Genomic DNA, 16,323 nt, shown 5'->3' on the forward strand with positions numbered 1-16,323 from the left:
TGATCAGTGCTTTGTAATATAGCTTGAAATCAGGCAACGTGATGCCCCCAGCTTTGTTTTTCTTTTTCAACATTTCCTTGGCAATTCAGGGTCTTTTCTGATTCCATACACATTTTAGGATTGTTTGTTCCAGCACTTTGGAAAATGTCATTGGAATTTTGATCAGGATGGCGTTGAAGGTATAGATTGCTCTGGGTAGCACAGACATTTTAACAATGTTTATTCTTCTGATCCATGAGCATGGAATGTTTTTCCATCTTTTTGTGTCTTCTTCAATTTCTTTCATGAGTGTTCTGTAGTTCCTAGAGTACAGAATCTTTATCTCTTTGGGTAGGTTTATTCCAAGGTATCTTACGGTTTTTGGTGCTATTGTAAGCGGAATCGATTCTCTAATTTCTCTTTCTACAGTTGCATTGTTAGTGTATAAGAAAGCAACTGATTTCTGTGCATTGATTTTGTATCCTGCCACATTACTGAATTGCTGGTGTATGAGTTCTGGTAATTTGGGGGTGGAGTCTTTTGGGTTTTCCACATAAAGTATCATGTCATCTGCGAACAGAGAGAGTTTGACTTCTTCTTTGCCAGTTTGAATACCTTTTATTTCTTTTTGTTGTCTGATTGCTGTTGCTAGGACATCTAGTACTATGCTGAACAATAGTGGCGAAAGTGGGCATCCTTGACATGTTCCTGATCTTAAGGGAAAGGCTCTCATCTTTTCCCCATTGAGGATGATATTCATTGTGGGTTTTTCATAGATGGATTTTATAAACTTGAGGAATGTTTCCTCTATCCCTATACTCTGAAGAGTTTTAATCAGGAAAGGATGCTGTATTTTGTCAAATGCTTTTTCTGCATCAATCGAGAGGACCATATGGTTTTTCTCTCTCCTCTTATTAACGTGTTCTATCACATTGATTGATTTGCAAATGTTGAACCACCCTTGCATCCCGGGGATAAATCCTACTTGGTCATGGTCGATGATCCTTTTAATGTATTGTTGGATCCTATTAGCTAGGATTTTATTGAGGATTTTGGAATCCATATTCATCAGGGATATTGGTCTGAAATTCTCCTTTTTGATGGGGTCTTTGCCTGGTTTGGGGATTAAGGTAATGTTGGCCTCACAGAATGAGTCTGGAAGCTTTCCTTCTGTTTCTATTTTTTGAAACAGCTTCAGGAGGATAGGTATTATTTCTTCTTTGAATGTTTGGTAGAATTGCCCCAGGGAATCCATCAGGCCCTGGACTCTTGTGTTGGGGAGGTTTTTGATCACTGCTTCAATCTCGTTACTAGTTATTGGCCTATTCAGGTTGTCAATTTCTTCCTTTTTCAGTCTTGGCAGCTTATAGGTTTCCAGGAAGGCCTCCATTTCTTCCAGATTGCTCAGTTTATTGGCATTAATAATTTCTAATTGTTTTTATTTCCTTAGTGTCAGTCGTTGATCTCTCCCCTTTCATTCATAATTTTATTAATTTGGGTCCTTTCTCTCTTGGGTAAGTCTGGCCAGTGGTTTATCGATCTTATTAATTCTTTCAAAGAACCAGCTCCTGGTTTCGTTGATCTGATCTACCGTGTTTCTGGTTTCTAATTCATTGACCTCTGCTCTAATCTTAATTATTTCTCTTCTAATGCGGGCTTAGGCATCGTTTGTTGCTTTTTCTCTAGTTCTTTAAGGTGTAGAGTTAGTTGGTGAATTCAGGATTTTTCTATTTTTTTTGAGTGAGATTTGGATGGCTATGTATTTCTCCTTAGGACCGCCTTTGTAGTATCCCATACATTTTGGATCGATGTGTTTTCGTTCTCATTGGTTTCCATGAATTGTTTAATTTCTTCTTTGATTTCCTGGTTGACCCAAACATTCTTGAGCAGAGTGTTCTTTAGCTTCCAAGTGTTTGAATTTCTGCCAATTTTTTTTCTTGTGATTGAGTTCCAGTTTTAAAGTATTATGGTCTGAGAATATGCAGGGAATAATCTCAATCTTTTGGCATTGGTTGAGACCTGATTTGTGACCCAGTATGTGGTCTATTCTGGAGAAAGTTCCATGTGCGCTTGAGAAGAATGAGTATTCTGTTGTTTTAGGGTGCAATGTTCTGTATATATCTATGAGGTCCATCTGGTCCACTGTTTCATTCAAAGCTCTTGTTTCTTTGTTGATTTTTTGCTTAGTTGATCTGTCTATTGCTGCGAGTGGAGTACTGGGGTCTCCTACAATTAACGTATTGTTATCAATATGACTCTTTATTTTGGTTAACAGTTGGCTTATGTAGATGGCTGCTCCCATGTTGGGGGCGTAGATACTTAAAATTGTTAGATCTTCTTGTTGGATAGACCCTTTAAGAATGATATAGTGTCCTTCTGTGTCTCTAACTACAGTCTTTAGCTTAAAATCTAATTTATCTGATATAAGAATTGCTACCCCAGCTTTCTTTTGAGGTCCACTGGCATGGAAGATGGATCTCCATCCCGTTACTTTCAGGCTGGATGTATCTTTAGGTTCAAAATGAGTCTCTTCTAGACAGCATATGGATGGGTCCTGTCTTTTTATCCAATCTGCAACCCTGTGCCATTTTATGGGAGCATTTAGGCCATCCACATTGAGAGTGATTATTGAAAGATATGAATTAATTGTCATCATGTTGCCTGTGAAGACCTTGTTTTTATAGATTGTCCCTGTAAATTTCTGTTGTATATCACTCTTGGGGTCTTTCTCCTTTTATAGAACCCCCCTTAACATTTCTTGCAGGGCCGGCTTAGTGGTCACATATTCTTTCAGTTTCTGCCGGTCTTGGAAGCTCTGCATCTCTCCATTCATTCTCAATGACAGCCTTGCCCGTAAAGTATTTGTGGCTGCATGTTCTTCTCGTTTAGTACCCTGAATATGTCTTGCCAGGCCTTTCTGGCTTGCCAGGTCTCTGTGGATAGGTCTGATGTTATTCTGATGTTCCTCCCTCTGTCCGTAAGGAATCTCTTCCCCCTAACTGCCCTAACTGGTTTCTTTGGTTCTAAGATTTGCAAGTTTTACTATTACATACCGGGGTGTTGGCCTGTTTTCCTTGATCTCGGGAAGGGTCCTCTGTGCCTCTAGGACACGAATGTTTGTTTCATTCCCCAGATTAGGGAAGTTCTCAGCTATGATTTGCTCAAATATATCTTCTAGTCCTCTCTCTCTCTCCACCGCCTCCGGGATTCCAGTAACTCTGACATTGGAACGCTTTATGGTGTCACTTATTTCTCTGATTCTATTTTCATGGATTCTGAGTTGTTTTTCCCTGGCCTCTTCTTTTCCCTTTTTACCTATTAAATTGTCTTCCAGGTCACTAATTCGTTCTTCTGCCTCACTTACCCTAGCTGTTAGATTATCTAGATTCGATTGCATCTCACTGATAGCATTTTTAATAAGTTGTGCCAATTCAGCTTTCATTTCCGCCCTTAGAGACTCTATGTTGCCATTAATTGATTTCTCCATTCTAGCTAGTGTCTTCACAATTGCTAGCCTGAATTCCATTTCCAACATCTTGGTTATATCTGAATCCATTGGTAAATCTGTGGCAGAAATCATAATCCTGTCTGAGTCTTTCCTATTTTGGGGGTTCCTCCCCCTAGTCATTTGTTGAGGGGTGGTTGAGGGAATGTATAGAGTCCAAATTATTGACCACAACCCAAGCAAGATGCACCTGTTTTCTAGGGCCTTAGGGTTGCTGGCCTCTTGTTCTCCCAGGCTGTCTTCTGGGGGAGGGGCCTGCCGCGCTGTTACTCAGGCAACCCTGTTTGGGGAGAGTTGCCGTGCCCCCTGTGGCAGGGGATGGGCTCAGTGAAAACCGGTTTTGGGGGGCTTTTGTTCTCTGGTGGTTTTCCCTGGCAGCTTTCTGTGTCTCTTCCGAGAGTCAGAGCAGAAGAGACCGTTTCCAACCCTCTGCCTCAGAGCAGAGAGACCGCAGTCTGTTCTTCAGTGAGCTCTCCAGGCCACGCTATCTCCGGTTCTGTCTGTTCTGCTGTAAACTGCAGTGGCCTGGGTTGTGTGCCCCTCCGCAGCGCTTCCAGTCCTCGCCTCCAGGTTGGGGCACGTCTCTGCCCTTTGTGCTTCTAGAACCGCCAGCTGCCCCCAGTGTGCACGCACAGCCCTGCTGCTCCGGGTTTCCATCCCGGGGGCTGCCCTAAAGTCCTTTCCCCACCGCTACCGGTCTGTGAGTCTGTGCCCCGTCCCCAGCACGGGAAGCTGTCACTCGCCGGTGATGCAGGATCCCCATGGCCAGGCTCCCTCCTGCTGCCACTTATCCTTTGGTATCTGCCTGCAGAATCACGGCTCCCCGCTTCGTATCTCAAAACCAACCGCCTGCGATCTTCTGTTTGTAGAGATCCAGATCTTCTTACATCTCAGGCTGATTTCGTGGGTGCGCAGAGTGGTCTGGTAGATATCCAGCTCAATTCCCGGAACCGGTTGGAATAGGGTCCCCTACTCCTCCACCATCTTTTCCTCCTTCCAGGTGTTGTATAAGTTCTTGATATATTTTGGATACTAACCCTTTGTCAGATATGTCATTTGCAAATATCTTCTCTCATTCTGTAGGTTGCCTTTTAGTTCTGTTGATTGTTTCCTTTGCTCTGCATAAGCTTTATTTTGATAGAGTCCCGACAGTTTATTTTTGCTTTTGTTTCACTTGCCTCAGTGAACCTATCCAGAAAAAAGTTATGACCACTGTCAGAAATTACTGCCAGTACTCTCCTCTAGAATTTTTATGGTCTCCGGTCTCACATTGAGGTCTTTAATCCATTTTGAATTTATTTTTGTATATGGTATAAGAAAGTGGTCCCATTTCATTCTTCTGCATGTTGCTGTCCAGTTTTCCCAAAAGGGTTTTTTGAAGAGACTGTCCTTTTCCAATTGGTTATTCTGTCCTGCCTTTGTCAAAGATTAATTGACCATATAATTGTGGGTTTATTTCTGCATTTTCCTTTCTGTTCTATTGATTGATGTGTCTGTTTTTGTACCAGTATCATACTGTTTTGATTAATACAGTTTTGTAATATAACTTAGAAGTCTGGAATTGTGAGGCATCCAGCTTTGCTTTGCTTTTTCAAGATTGCTTTGGATATTTGTGGTCTTCCGTGGTTCCATACACATTTTAAGATTGTTTGTTCTAGTTCTGTGCAAAATGTTGTTGGTATTTTGAGAGGGATTACATTAAATGTGTAGATTGCTTTGGATGGTAGAGACATTTTAACAATATTGGTTCTTCTGGCCTCTGAGCCTGGAATGTCTTTCCCTTTCTTTGCATCATCTTGAATTTCTTTGATAAGTGTTTTATAGTTTTCACAGTATAGGTCTTTCACTTCTTTGGTTACGTTTATTCCTAGGTATTTTACTATTTTTGGTGCGGTTGTAAATGGGATTGCTTTCTTAATTTATCTTTCTGCTGTTTCATTTTAGGTGTATAGAAATGCAACAGAATTCTGTACATTGATATTTTATTCTGTGACTTTACTTAAATTCGGTTATCAGTTCTAGCAGGTTTTTTTTGGTGGAGTCTTTAGGGTTTTCTATATATAGTATCATGTCACCCTCAAAGAGTGAAAGTTTGGCTTCTTTCTTACCAATCTGGATGCCTTTCCCATTGAGCACTTTGAATATATCATGCCAGTCCCTTCTGTCTTGGAAAGTTTCTGCTGAAAAATTCACAGATAGCCTTATTGGGTTTCCCTTATATGTAATGGTCTACTTCTGTTGCGCCGCTTTTGAGATTTTTTTTCTTTATCACTGTATTTTGCCATTTTCATTATAATATGTCTTGATGTGGGTTTGCTTTTGTAGATTTTGTTGGGAGTGGGTTCTCTGTGCCTCCTGGATCTGGATATTTGTTTCCTCCCCCAGACTGGAGAAGTTTTCAAGTATTACCTCCTCAAATTTTCCACCACCTTTTCTCTCTCTTACTTTTCTGGTACTTATATGATACAAATGTTATTATGTTTGATGGAGTCACTGAGTTCCCTACAGGTATTTTTGTATTGCATAATTTTTTTTCTCTCTTCTCTTGAGCTTGATTAGTTTCTATTACTCTTTTAGGATATTAATTTGTTCCTCTGCTTCTTCCAGCCTGCTGTTCATTCCATCAAGTGTGTTTCTCATTTAGTTAATTGAGCCCTTTATCTCTTCTATGTTATTCCTTACCTCTGTGTTAATGGTCTCACTGTTATCCTCTACTCTTTTTCAAGGCTAGTGAGTATTCTTATAATCACTGCTTTAAATTCTCCATCAGGCATGTGACTTAGATCTGTTTTGCCTAGATCTCTGGTCGTGGCATTGTCCTATTCTTTCATTTGAGGCAAATTCTTCTGTCTTCTCATTTTGTCTGTCTCTGTGCCTGTTTCTGTGTGTTTGGAAAGTCAACTATATCTCCTGTTCTCAGGGTGATGGCCTTATGAAGGAGAGTTCCTCTAGTGCCTTGCTGTGTAGTGTCCCCAATTCCCCAGGGCCCTGTTACCAGGGTGCTTCCAGGAGTGTCTCTAATGTCAGCTCCACTCTCATGTCCCAGCTGCTTTACCCTTCAAGCCAGTCATCTGCAGAGGCTCTTTTTGCCTGTTGTGGGCGGCGTTTGGTCCCTGGCCTGAATGTGGCCCATTTTAACTAGGTGTGCTCTGTCTCTTTGTGAAATGAGACCTACCACTGCTGCTGCTGGAACCAAGGCCTTGCAAAAGTCTCTGGTCAGGAGATGTCGGGTGAATGGAGGTTTGGGGCTCATCTTCTAGGGGAGCGGCCCCCTCCATGCTGGGACTGAGGCAAGTGTGACTGGCATGGCTGGTTCCACTGGAGTGCAGGGGGCAGGACTTGATATAATCAGATTAGGTAGTGAGTGTTGGTGTTTTGTTGGCTCCTGCTGGTGGTCCTGTGCTGATGCTGAGGGGTAGGGGAGTGAAATGGCACTGGCCAGTTCATGCTCTGAGATAAGTGACTAACCTTGCCACTATGTGCCCCTGGTGCTCTTCAGATCACTGTTTCCATGCTGTATGTCCGTAGGTTGTTGGCTTGCCTTCTCTTCAAGAGCAGTGCAGTGACCTCTAAGCCCACAGACCTTTCAACTCCAAGCTTTAAGCTCCTTTGGTCACAAGAACTCAAGAAATTCTGGCCCTCTCACTTTCCAAGCCAATTGCTTTGGGGATTTGTTTTCCCTGTGTGCTAGTCTGTCTCTCACCCTTCTCTGTGACCACAGCTCCCTCCTCACCACAGCAGCCATGATCTCTTTCTCTCCCAAGCCATATCTCCAGAATTCCTTCCTTCTTTGATGGGGTCTCTATCTTTACTTGTGGAGTTTGTTCTGCCAGTCTTTAGATTGATTCCTGGGGTATTTAGGATGAAATGATAGTTATCTAGTTGTATTTGTAGGACAAGGTGAGCCTATGGTCCTACTCTACGGTCATCTTCTACCAAGGTATGTTTAACTTCATAATAAACGGAATTCTTTTGTCCAGAGTGGCTGTACCATTTTGCATGCCTGCCAGCAAAATACGAGAGTTAGATTTACTTTACATTCTCACCAGCACTTGTCATTGTCATTTAAGAAAAATTTAGCCCCATTTTAATGTGTGTTGTAGAATTTCACTGTAATTTTAATTTGCATTTCCCTAATGACTGATGATGTTGAATGTCTGGTGCTTATCTGCCATCCATATATTTGCTTTGAAGTGTCTATTTAAATCTTCTGACCACTTCTTTTTCAGTTTAATATATTGGGGAATAAGTTTAGATTTACAGGAAATTTGCAATGATAGAACAGAGTTTCTGTATACTCTTGACCCAGTTTCTCTGAATGTAAACATCCTATATAACTATGGTTCATTTGTCCAAACTAGGAGATTGACCTTCATACAATACTGTTAATTAAATTCCAAACTTTATTCAGATTTCACAGTTTTTTTTAATGTCCTTCTCCTTTTCTTTTTTTCTCCAACTGTCTGTGGATCAGTCCCAGGATATGGAGAGTTGAAATATTATGCCCTCATGTTTTAAATCTCTTGGGTATCTTCAGCTTCTTGGAGAACTTGTGCCTAGAGCATCTGACCTCTAATCTTGAGTAATTTTTAGATCTCCTCCATTGTTGTCATCTTGGGATTTCCCTTTACCTCCATCCTGGGGATTCTTTTCACCTCCCTCTTGGGTTGGATCTGTTATTTACTGGATCCGATGTCTTTCTTTTTCATGGCTTTCTCTTACTTGGTTTATACTCTCATTTTTGCAAAACACATCTTTTTTGAGCTTCTGGATAAAGGGCAGATGGAAATTATTTTTGTATACAGTATTCTACTCTTACATATAAGTGTTTTTTCAGGATGTGGTCATTAATTTTATTTATCAAGTTGCCTAGGGTAGAGTACCCAGTTATTTAATAAACACTGAGGTAGGTATTGCTGAAAATTAATTTGTGGATGTGGTTAAGGGTCTGTATTTAGTTGACTTTAAGTAAAGAAGATTACCCTTGATAATATGGGTGAGCCTCATCCAGTCAAGTGGTGGCCTTCGAAGAAAAGCTAATGTTTTCTAGAAAAGAAGAAATTCTGCCTCACAACTCTTCTACCAACTCATGCCTTAGTATCCAGCCTGCTAATCTGCCATTTGAATTCCAGATTCACCTTTTCCTGCAATTATGTGAGCCAATTTCTTAAATCTATTAGCTATGTCTAGGTCTCTCCTATTTCTCTGGAGACTCCTAAGTGATACACAAGGTATAGATTAGAGATTAGAAAAAAAATATTTCTCAGAATTTTTAAGGATTCATTAGTTTTTGGTTTCCAGTGGTGCTGTTGAGAACTTTTATTGAATTCTGACTCTTGAGCTTTATATAAAATTTTACTTTCTGAAAGCCTATGGACTCTCGTGATCATCCCTGGTGGTTTGAAATTGCATGGTTAGGTTAATTTTTGTCCATTTTTCTGGGTACTTGGAGCCTCTTTTAATCTGGAAATGCATGTATTTTTAGTTGTGGGTAATCTTCTTGTATTATTTGTTTGAAAGTTTCTTTACCTCCATGGTCTCTGTTTTCTCTTTGTGGAAGTCCATTGGATATATGATCTGTGGAATTGTCTTCAATTTTATTTTTATTCCTTTTCTCCTTTTTAAAATCATTTGGATATTTCCTCAACCTTATCTTCCAATCACTTTCTTAGTTTCTAACTTCTGCCAACATGCTTTTACTTTCCACATTTTCTTTTACGCTTTCTAAATATTCATTTTTGTAGTAGCATACTGATCTTATTTCACAGATGCCATATAATTTGTTTTCTCTAAAGACATAATGCTAATTTTTGTCTTGAAGTTTTTTTTTTTTTTTTTTTTTTTTTTTAGATTCTGTTTTCGTGTAATCTCTACACCCAACATGGAGCCCGAACCCACAGCTCTGAGATGAAGTCACATGCTCCACTAACTGAGCCAGCCCAGGCACCCCTAAGTTTGCTTCCTATAGTCCCTGTTTCCCCCAGTCCCCAATTTTCTGCTGGTGTATTTCAGTCTCAGAGAATTTCCTGAGAAATTTTGTGATCCTTGGTTGGCTGCTCATTAAGAGTGGGGACTAAATGCTATGAGCACTGGTGGTGGTGGGGTGAGGAGAAAGTTTGTAGCTGAAATTCACTGTGGGGTGCCCTGGCTGAGTCAATTGCTGGGGAATCTCCAATGTTACTATCTTTAAACTTTCTCCCTTGGTAAGGTAACTATATTTTAGTGGTCCAGAAGACAACAGTTTTGAGTGTAAAAGAATGTCCTGTTGTTATGCCTGAGTGTCAGGCATAAACTCAGACTATCCTAGGCAAATTATAGGATGATCATCGACTTCCTGATAGTGATATTTCTCATGGGAAGTTCTTCCATATCTGGTATAGATGCTAGAAGTCAAATTGTCTGCATCTTGGAGCTGTGTGGAGGAAGAGGTCTGGAGGGCCTCCTCATTCATTATAGTCTTAAATTGGAATCTATCCAAATGCCAATCAGCAATAGAACAGAAAATTGTGGAATAGTCATACAATGGAATACTACTCAACAGTGAAAAAGAATGAGCTTTTTTTTTTTAGTATGACCTTCTACTACACACAATAAAATGAATGAATCTTACGTAGCATTGAACAGTAATAACAAAAAAACAGATAAAGAGTATGTACTATAGGATTCCATTTATACGAAGTACTAGAACTGGCAAAACGAATCCATGATAATAGAAATCATTATAAGTTACTTTTCGGGCATTGATGGAGAGGCATCAGTCCCACCAGGGGAGGGCACAAGAAAGAGTCTGTAGGTTAGATAAATGGGTAGATTTAAAATTGGAGAGGGGAAGAGGGGGATCCCAGCTTGGTAAACCCCTGTAGTCAGAGTATCTGCTAGCACCTATGAATACTAGGGAAAGAGAGGCAAAGAATCCTCAGTTGTCTATTTCATTAGAATTCCCTGTTGAAATCCCAACCTAGGATAGATTGCCAGCACCAACTCTGCAGGCAAAATTACTACTTACACTGAGTAACCCTGGCTCTGGGTTACTTTTACGAAAGTTAATACCAAGTTTGCTGATAAGAATCAGCTTGCTTGGACTTGAAGTAGTTTACACTGAGCATCTTAATCATCAGGAATGTCTTTCTGTGGTCTTGGTCATATTACTTTCTAAAGACTTTTTTTCCCCATTGTATGATTAGGCAGCCTTTTAAGCCTTTGCTGTTTGAGACACTAATGAAATTGTGTAGATTTAAGCAATAATTGCTTAAAATATTCACCGCCCCTTTCTACTGAGTCAGTTCCTTGGTGAGACGTACACTTGCCACTCCTATGACCTCTATCCTGTCAATATCATTTGCTTTGGCTGGTGACATGTGAGCAGAAGTTCTGTAAGCCACATCTAAGCAAAAGCTTTAAGAGCTCCCATTGCCAGTTTCACTATCTTCCCCCCCCCCCCCCCCCGCCATACAAAGGGCATGTCCTAGATAGGAGCTGCTCTTGATTCCTATGCAGAGATTCGGGTATTGTTTGTTACCATAGCGAAACAGAGTGAAAGCTGACTAATACACCAGGATATTTGGGAAAGTCTCCAGAACAAGTTGAGTACAGTCTGCTACTTTGTCTTCTCAGGAACCAGAGATTTTTCTCTCCTTCATGAGAGTCGGTTTATTTAGGATCCCTGAATATCTTAAAAATGGAGGAATATCCATTTTAATTAATAAAAGAAATATAGAGACCATAAACCATTGGAATTAATGCACTACCACAAAATTGAGAACAAAATATTTTATTTCTCTCAACAAAACTATAGTTTACAATAGTATTTACTAAATAAATTATATAATTTCTCTTTTACAAGCAATAAACTAAATCACAAATATTTCAAAGACAACGTATGTACACAACATAAGGCCTTTTATAAATAGCTTTGCTTTTTCTCATTTCACTAGTAAACAGTGAAAAAATCTTTATAGAAGCTAGTTTTCTATAAAGTATATGCAGACCTATTACACTGATCTTTATATGAAACCAGTTTAAACTTTTAAAGACATGGGCTATGATGATAATTTTGCAAAAAAGAGCAGAATGTATACTTTATTTACCATTTTGCATGGATGGATTTTTAAAAAATAAGCAGGTTACATATGTTGCTTATGTATAATCATTGGATGCATGCAAAACGAAATAATGCAAGTGTCAATAGGAAAATAGCACTTCCAAGTCCAAAATGGTGATTGGCAATGGTATAGAAAGCAGCTTAAGTAGAGCTCATGCAGTTCTTCACAGTTGAGCAAGCAACAGCAAATGATAGAATAGTGTGGTGTTTTTCACATCACATCTGCTGATCAGCCTATGGACCAAGGCTTCCCTGACACCTTGCAAACTCCTAAATCCACCTGATTATTACTCTGTGTGCAGCGGGGTCAGCCAAGTTCCTCTGGGTAATTCCGGAGTGGAGAAAATTCTCATCCACCACTGTGTTCATGTCTCATGATCACCGTTTTCACTTACTGGGGAGGGGGGTAAAAAAGAAAGCAAGCAGCTGTTAAGACTAAGTTTTGGCATTGACTGATAACTGCTCCTTATGAATGGGAACACAAATTCATTATTTCTCCTGATGCCTCGTACTCAGGAAATGTACACAGAGAAGTGGGGGTGCATTAGGCTCGGGGATCTTCTGCAATGCTTAGCATAGTACTGCTTCTCTGGTGGACCTATAGCATGTAATTACACCAAGGTGTATCGAGTTCCTCCTACATCAGTGCACTGTGCTAGGGCTCTGAAGGAAACAGTGCTGGCTAAGGTACGCTCCTGACCTCCAAGAGTACAGGGCTTTGAGCATGTGCTGTGGTCTAGCAGGCTTGAAGCTAATCAGAACAACTTGAACATCGTCTTGAACTCATGAACAATGTGTTCATTTTCAAACACTATCCTTGTGACAGGGGAGTAAAAATATGTCCAGCAAATATTTTTTTAAAAGATTTATTTTAGAGAGAGAGAGAGTGTGTGTGAGAGCACCAGCAGGACAGGGAGAGAGAATCCCAAGTAAACTCCACGCTGAGTGTGGAGCCAGACGCGGGGCTCAATCCCAGGACCCTGAGATCACTACCTGAGCAGAAACCAAGAGCTGGACGCTCAACTGACTGAGCCACCCAGGTGCTTCCTGCAAATATTTTTTATTATTTTTTTATAATCTCTAGACCCAATGTGGGGCTCGAACTCATAACCCCAACATCAAGAGACACATGCTCTTCTGACTGAGCCAGCCAGATGCCCCTGTCCAGCAAATATTTAACCTAAAATGGTAACCATTTAAGGTCAGAGACTGCTAATTCAACCTGTGACAGTTAAACCAAGCTACATATGGGGAGGCAGTACCGTGTTCAGTTTTTAGAGACAGACACAGTGGGCTAAGTGCATTGATTTCCTAATTATTACAGCTCCAGGGCATCAGGCATATTACTGAACCTTCTTTTTTTTTTTATATTTTATTTATTTATTTAATTGACAGAGAGAGAGACAGTGAGAGATGGAACACAAGCAGGGGGAGGGTCAGAGGGAGAAGCAGGCTTCCCGCAGAGCAGGGAGCCCGATGCGGGGCTCGATCCCAGGACCCTGAGATCATGACCTGAGCTGAAGGCAGTCGCTTAACCACCTGAGCCACCCAGGTGCCCCTGAACCTTCTTTATACCTTGTTTTATCTGTACAAGGGAGTAATAAATCCTACTTTATAGGGTAGTGGTCAGGGATAAAGTTTTCTTTGGGGAAATACAGTGTGTGTACCTATGTGAGTGTTGGTATACACACACACACACACACACGATATACACTAATTATATATGTATCATTTAGTGCCAGGCATGTGCTAATATCCTCACAAGAGCCGTCGAGAAGGTTGGAGCTGGAATCAGAGACTGTGTGGCCCAACACACTCATTTGGAGGCTGAAAAAACGAAAACGAAGTTTGAAATGACTCTGCAAATTATTAAGAGACTATGTCAAAGGTTCTATTTAAAAATGAGTATTTTATCATGTAATTTAAGCTTAATGAGAGTTGTAATTTTTATTAGTTTCCACTTTGTTTCTTATTAATCTAAGTCAGGAAGGTTTGCCTGCTTAAATGTACAACTTGCTCAAACTGTCACTCAAATCCTCTTTCAGAAATAGCTCATGTTTGGTGCCATGAGCTGTAGCAGCGGGCAAAGCAGAAGCTGCCCACGTTCTCAGGACAGATGTCTGTAACGTGGACTTTGTTCAGGCTCAGTCTGATAACTTGGTGTGGTGCATATCAATCAGGGACATAAAAAAATCCACATAAAATGATATGGTCCTACTGATCAGCTTTATAAATCCTTTCTTTTTTTAGAAGATTATATTTTAGAGAGAAAGCATGTGAGCATGGGGTGGGGGGGGGGTGCAAGGGAGAGGGAGAGAGAGACCCAAGCAGACTGTGCCAAATGCAGAGTCCCATGCTTGGCTCGATCTCATGACCCTGAGATCACGACCTGAGCTGAAACTGAGTTGGACATTCAACTGACTGCACCTCCCAGGTGCCCCTGAATCCTGCTTTCTTACAAATAAAAACCAAAAACTGGAAGGTGATAGTTCTGTTCTTGTTCTCTAGATCACAGCTGGAGGTCTCTGTCTGGGTTCTAATGTTAAACTTGGAGAAGGCCATGACCCAATTAGACCCATGCCTGAGATGACCCACCAGGGAAGGGCTCCAAATCCAAGACCCCATGAAATGGCCAGAAACCTGGGTGTTTTGGTCTAGAAAAGGAGACCTAGCGATGGGGCATAAGAGCTACCTTCCAATATCTGAAGGTTGGCTATGAGGAAGGAAGAGTTGGGTACCAGTTTAGGCCTAGGACACGTGTCCCCAACAAGAGTGGCACAGATGGCATGATTCCGGGGGTGGGGGTTAGAGTATCAGAATGTGTGAAGTGAGTAGCAAAAGCTTCACCCCTCCTAGTCTTTTCATATCAGGCCCCCTGACCCGCATGTCCTACCCCAGGCACATAAGTCCAGTTTCCCATCTCTTGAGACCAGTGGGTGACAATAAATGGCTCTAAGACCAGAATTGGGACAAACTCGTGGAAGCCAGTTTAGCTTCAACCTGGAAGTGTTTTCAGACCAGAGTAAAGAAATGAGTAGTCCGTGAAGGAGGGGTAGTTGCTGTCGCCGGTCACTGAAGGCTGATGCTTACCAGCTTCTGGGTAGAGCTGAGGCAGGAGATCCAGCATCCAGAACGTGCTCCCTATGTGGTGGCCGGTTGAGGGTACTTGGGCAGTCACAGTGGGCTGTGGCAGTGAATCTCGGAGTTCGATTTCAACCACAGGACTATTAAATACCGCTGATAATTTATATCCCCAAATAACTGAGAATATTGTAAGGACTTCCTGTATATAAATTACTCTCTGAAAAAACTAATTTTTTGGGTGTTTTTCAAAATGGGTTAAATTGGTAATTTAGTAACAAATGAGGCTTTATAATAAACATACTCTCATTATTAAGAAAAAAGGAGTCGGGCACCTGGGTGGCTCAGTTTGGTTAAGCGACTGCCTTCGGCTCAGGTCATGATCCTGGAGTCCTGGGATCGAGTCCCACATTGGGCTCCCTGCTCGGCAGGGAGTCTGCTTCTCCCTCTGACCCTCCCCCCTCTCATGTGCTCTCTTTCTCTCAAAGAAATAAATAAAATCTTAAAAAAAAGCAGCAGGCAGGAGGTGCCCAGGTGGCACTGAGTGTGAAACATCTTAAAAAAAAAAAAAAGGAGTCATTTCCAGCTGGGGTCATAAAAAATCCTTTATATCCACACTTCATAAGTTTGGTTCTCTTTTTTTTTTTTTTTAACTGATGATGTAGAAGTTTCTATAAACTTGTATGAATACCCACTCTCACCTCCAGGGTACGAGAATGTCTATGTGGGGGAAGAACTACCAACTCTTTATCCATGTTATAATGTAGCCCTGGGATGACATGGTTGTCTACATGAAAGTGTCTGTTTTGTGCTTATAACTGTCATAAAATGAGGTGGCCTGACAGGTCTTTAAGTCTGCGTGGAATCTAAAAGCACAGTGTCTCCTTGCTTGGCCGCGGTGAGAGGTCTGTAGAAAGCAGTTTTATTATCCCCTTATTTAGTAGATGTGCTATAATTTTCCTTCAAATTATAACCCTGCAGTCCTCTATTACCCATCACTGGAGAGACCAAAGCAACAGCCGACTATCCCACCAGGACCCCACGAAGCCCCTGAATTTATTCATCACAGTGGGGTTCCCATGCTGTGTCCCTCCAGCTCCCCAACACAGAGACGGGCTTCTCACCATATCAGTGCCCAAAAGAGTAGCAAACTTTTGAGGTGACCTGAGATCCAACCACCCCTGGCCTTCTGGCTTTAGAAACAGAAATGGGAACCGACGCTTTGGGTACCAGTTTAGGCCTAGGACACGTGTCCCCAACAAGAGAGAGCTCAGGCAGATCTCCGAGAAGGGACGACAGACGGGACATCATTTGAGCTGTCACCCTCTGAGCGGCTGGGTGGTGTGCTCGCCGTCTTCTGGCCGCAGTGATGCCAGGTTTTCTGCCCAGAGCACGTGGTGCTTGGAGAATACAAGATATTTTAAATGCTGCGACCTGACAGTGCAGGTGGAATTAGGGACAGATGGCGCCCAATGCAGGAGAGTTTGGCTTAGGATTTTTCGACTTTCGGTGGTGAGAAAGTGGTAGGCATTCCGTAGAAGCTCACCTTCGAATTCTGAATGGTGATCTTTGCCTGGGCTAGCAACATGTGGTAGGAGCCTCTCTTGGGATGCTGGGCAGTGGCAGCAAGCCACCTTCCGGTCAGCCACGTGATCAC

General features: G+C 41.5%; 1 protein-coding gene across 9 annotated transcripts in view; it reads right to left on the bottom strand.

The window, feature by feature from the left end:
• Positions 1 to 11,246: 11,246 nt before the first annotated feature.
• The window catches only part of PIP5K1B (phosphatidylinositol-4-phosphate 5-kinase type 1 beta), a 295,362-nt gene continuing 290,285 nt past the window's right edge, over positions 11,247 to 16,323 (bottom strand). For 8 of the 9 annotated variants that reach the window (XM_027615109.2, XM_027615110.2, XM_027615107.2 and 5 more), the window contains one exon: positions 13,362 to 13,412. In XM_027615109.2, coding sequence (XP_027470910.1) covers positions 13,377 to 13,412 — 36 coding nt within the window. In that variant the 3' untranslated portion in view covers positions 13,362 to 13,376. Of the gene's footprint in view, positions 11,980 to 13,361; positions 13,413 to 16,323 lie in introns of those variants that run through there. The other variant, XM_027615116.1, reaches the window with a different exon arrangement.

This window comes from Zalophus californianus, chromosome 13 (assembly GCF_009762305.2).
Source record: "Zalophus californianus isolate mZalCal1 chromosome 13, mZalCal1.pri.v2, whole genome shotgun sequence".
In the NCBI taxonomy this organism is placed as follows: Eukaryota; Metazoa; Chordata; class Mammalia; order Carnivora; family Otariidae; genus Zalophus; species Zalophus californianus.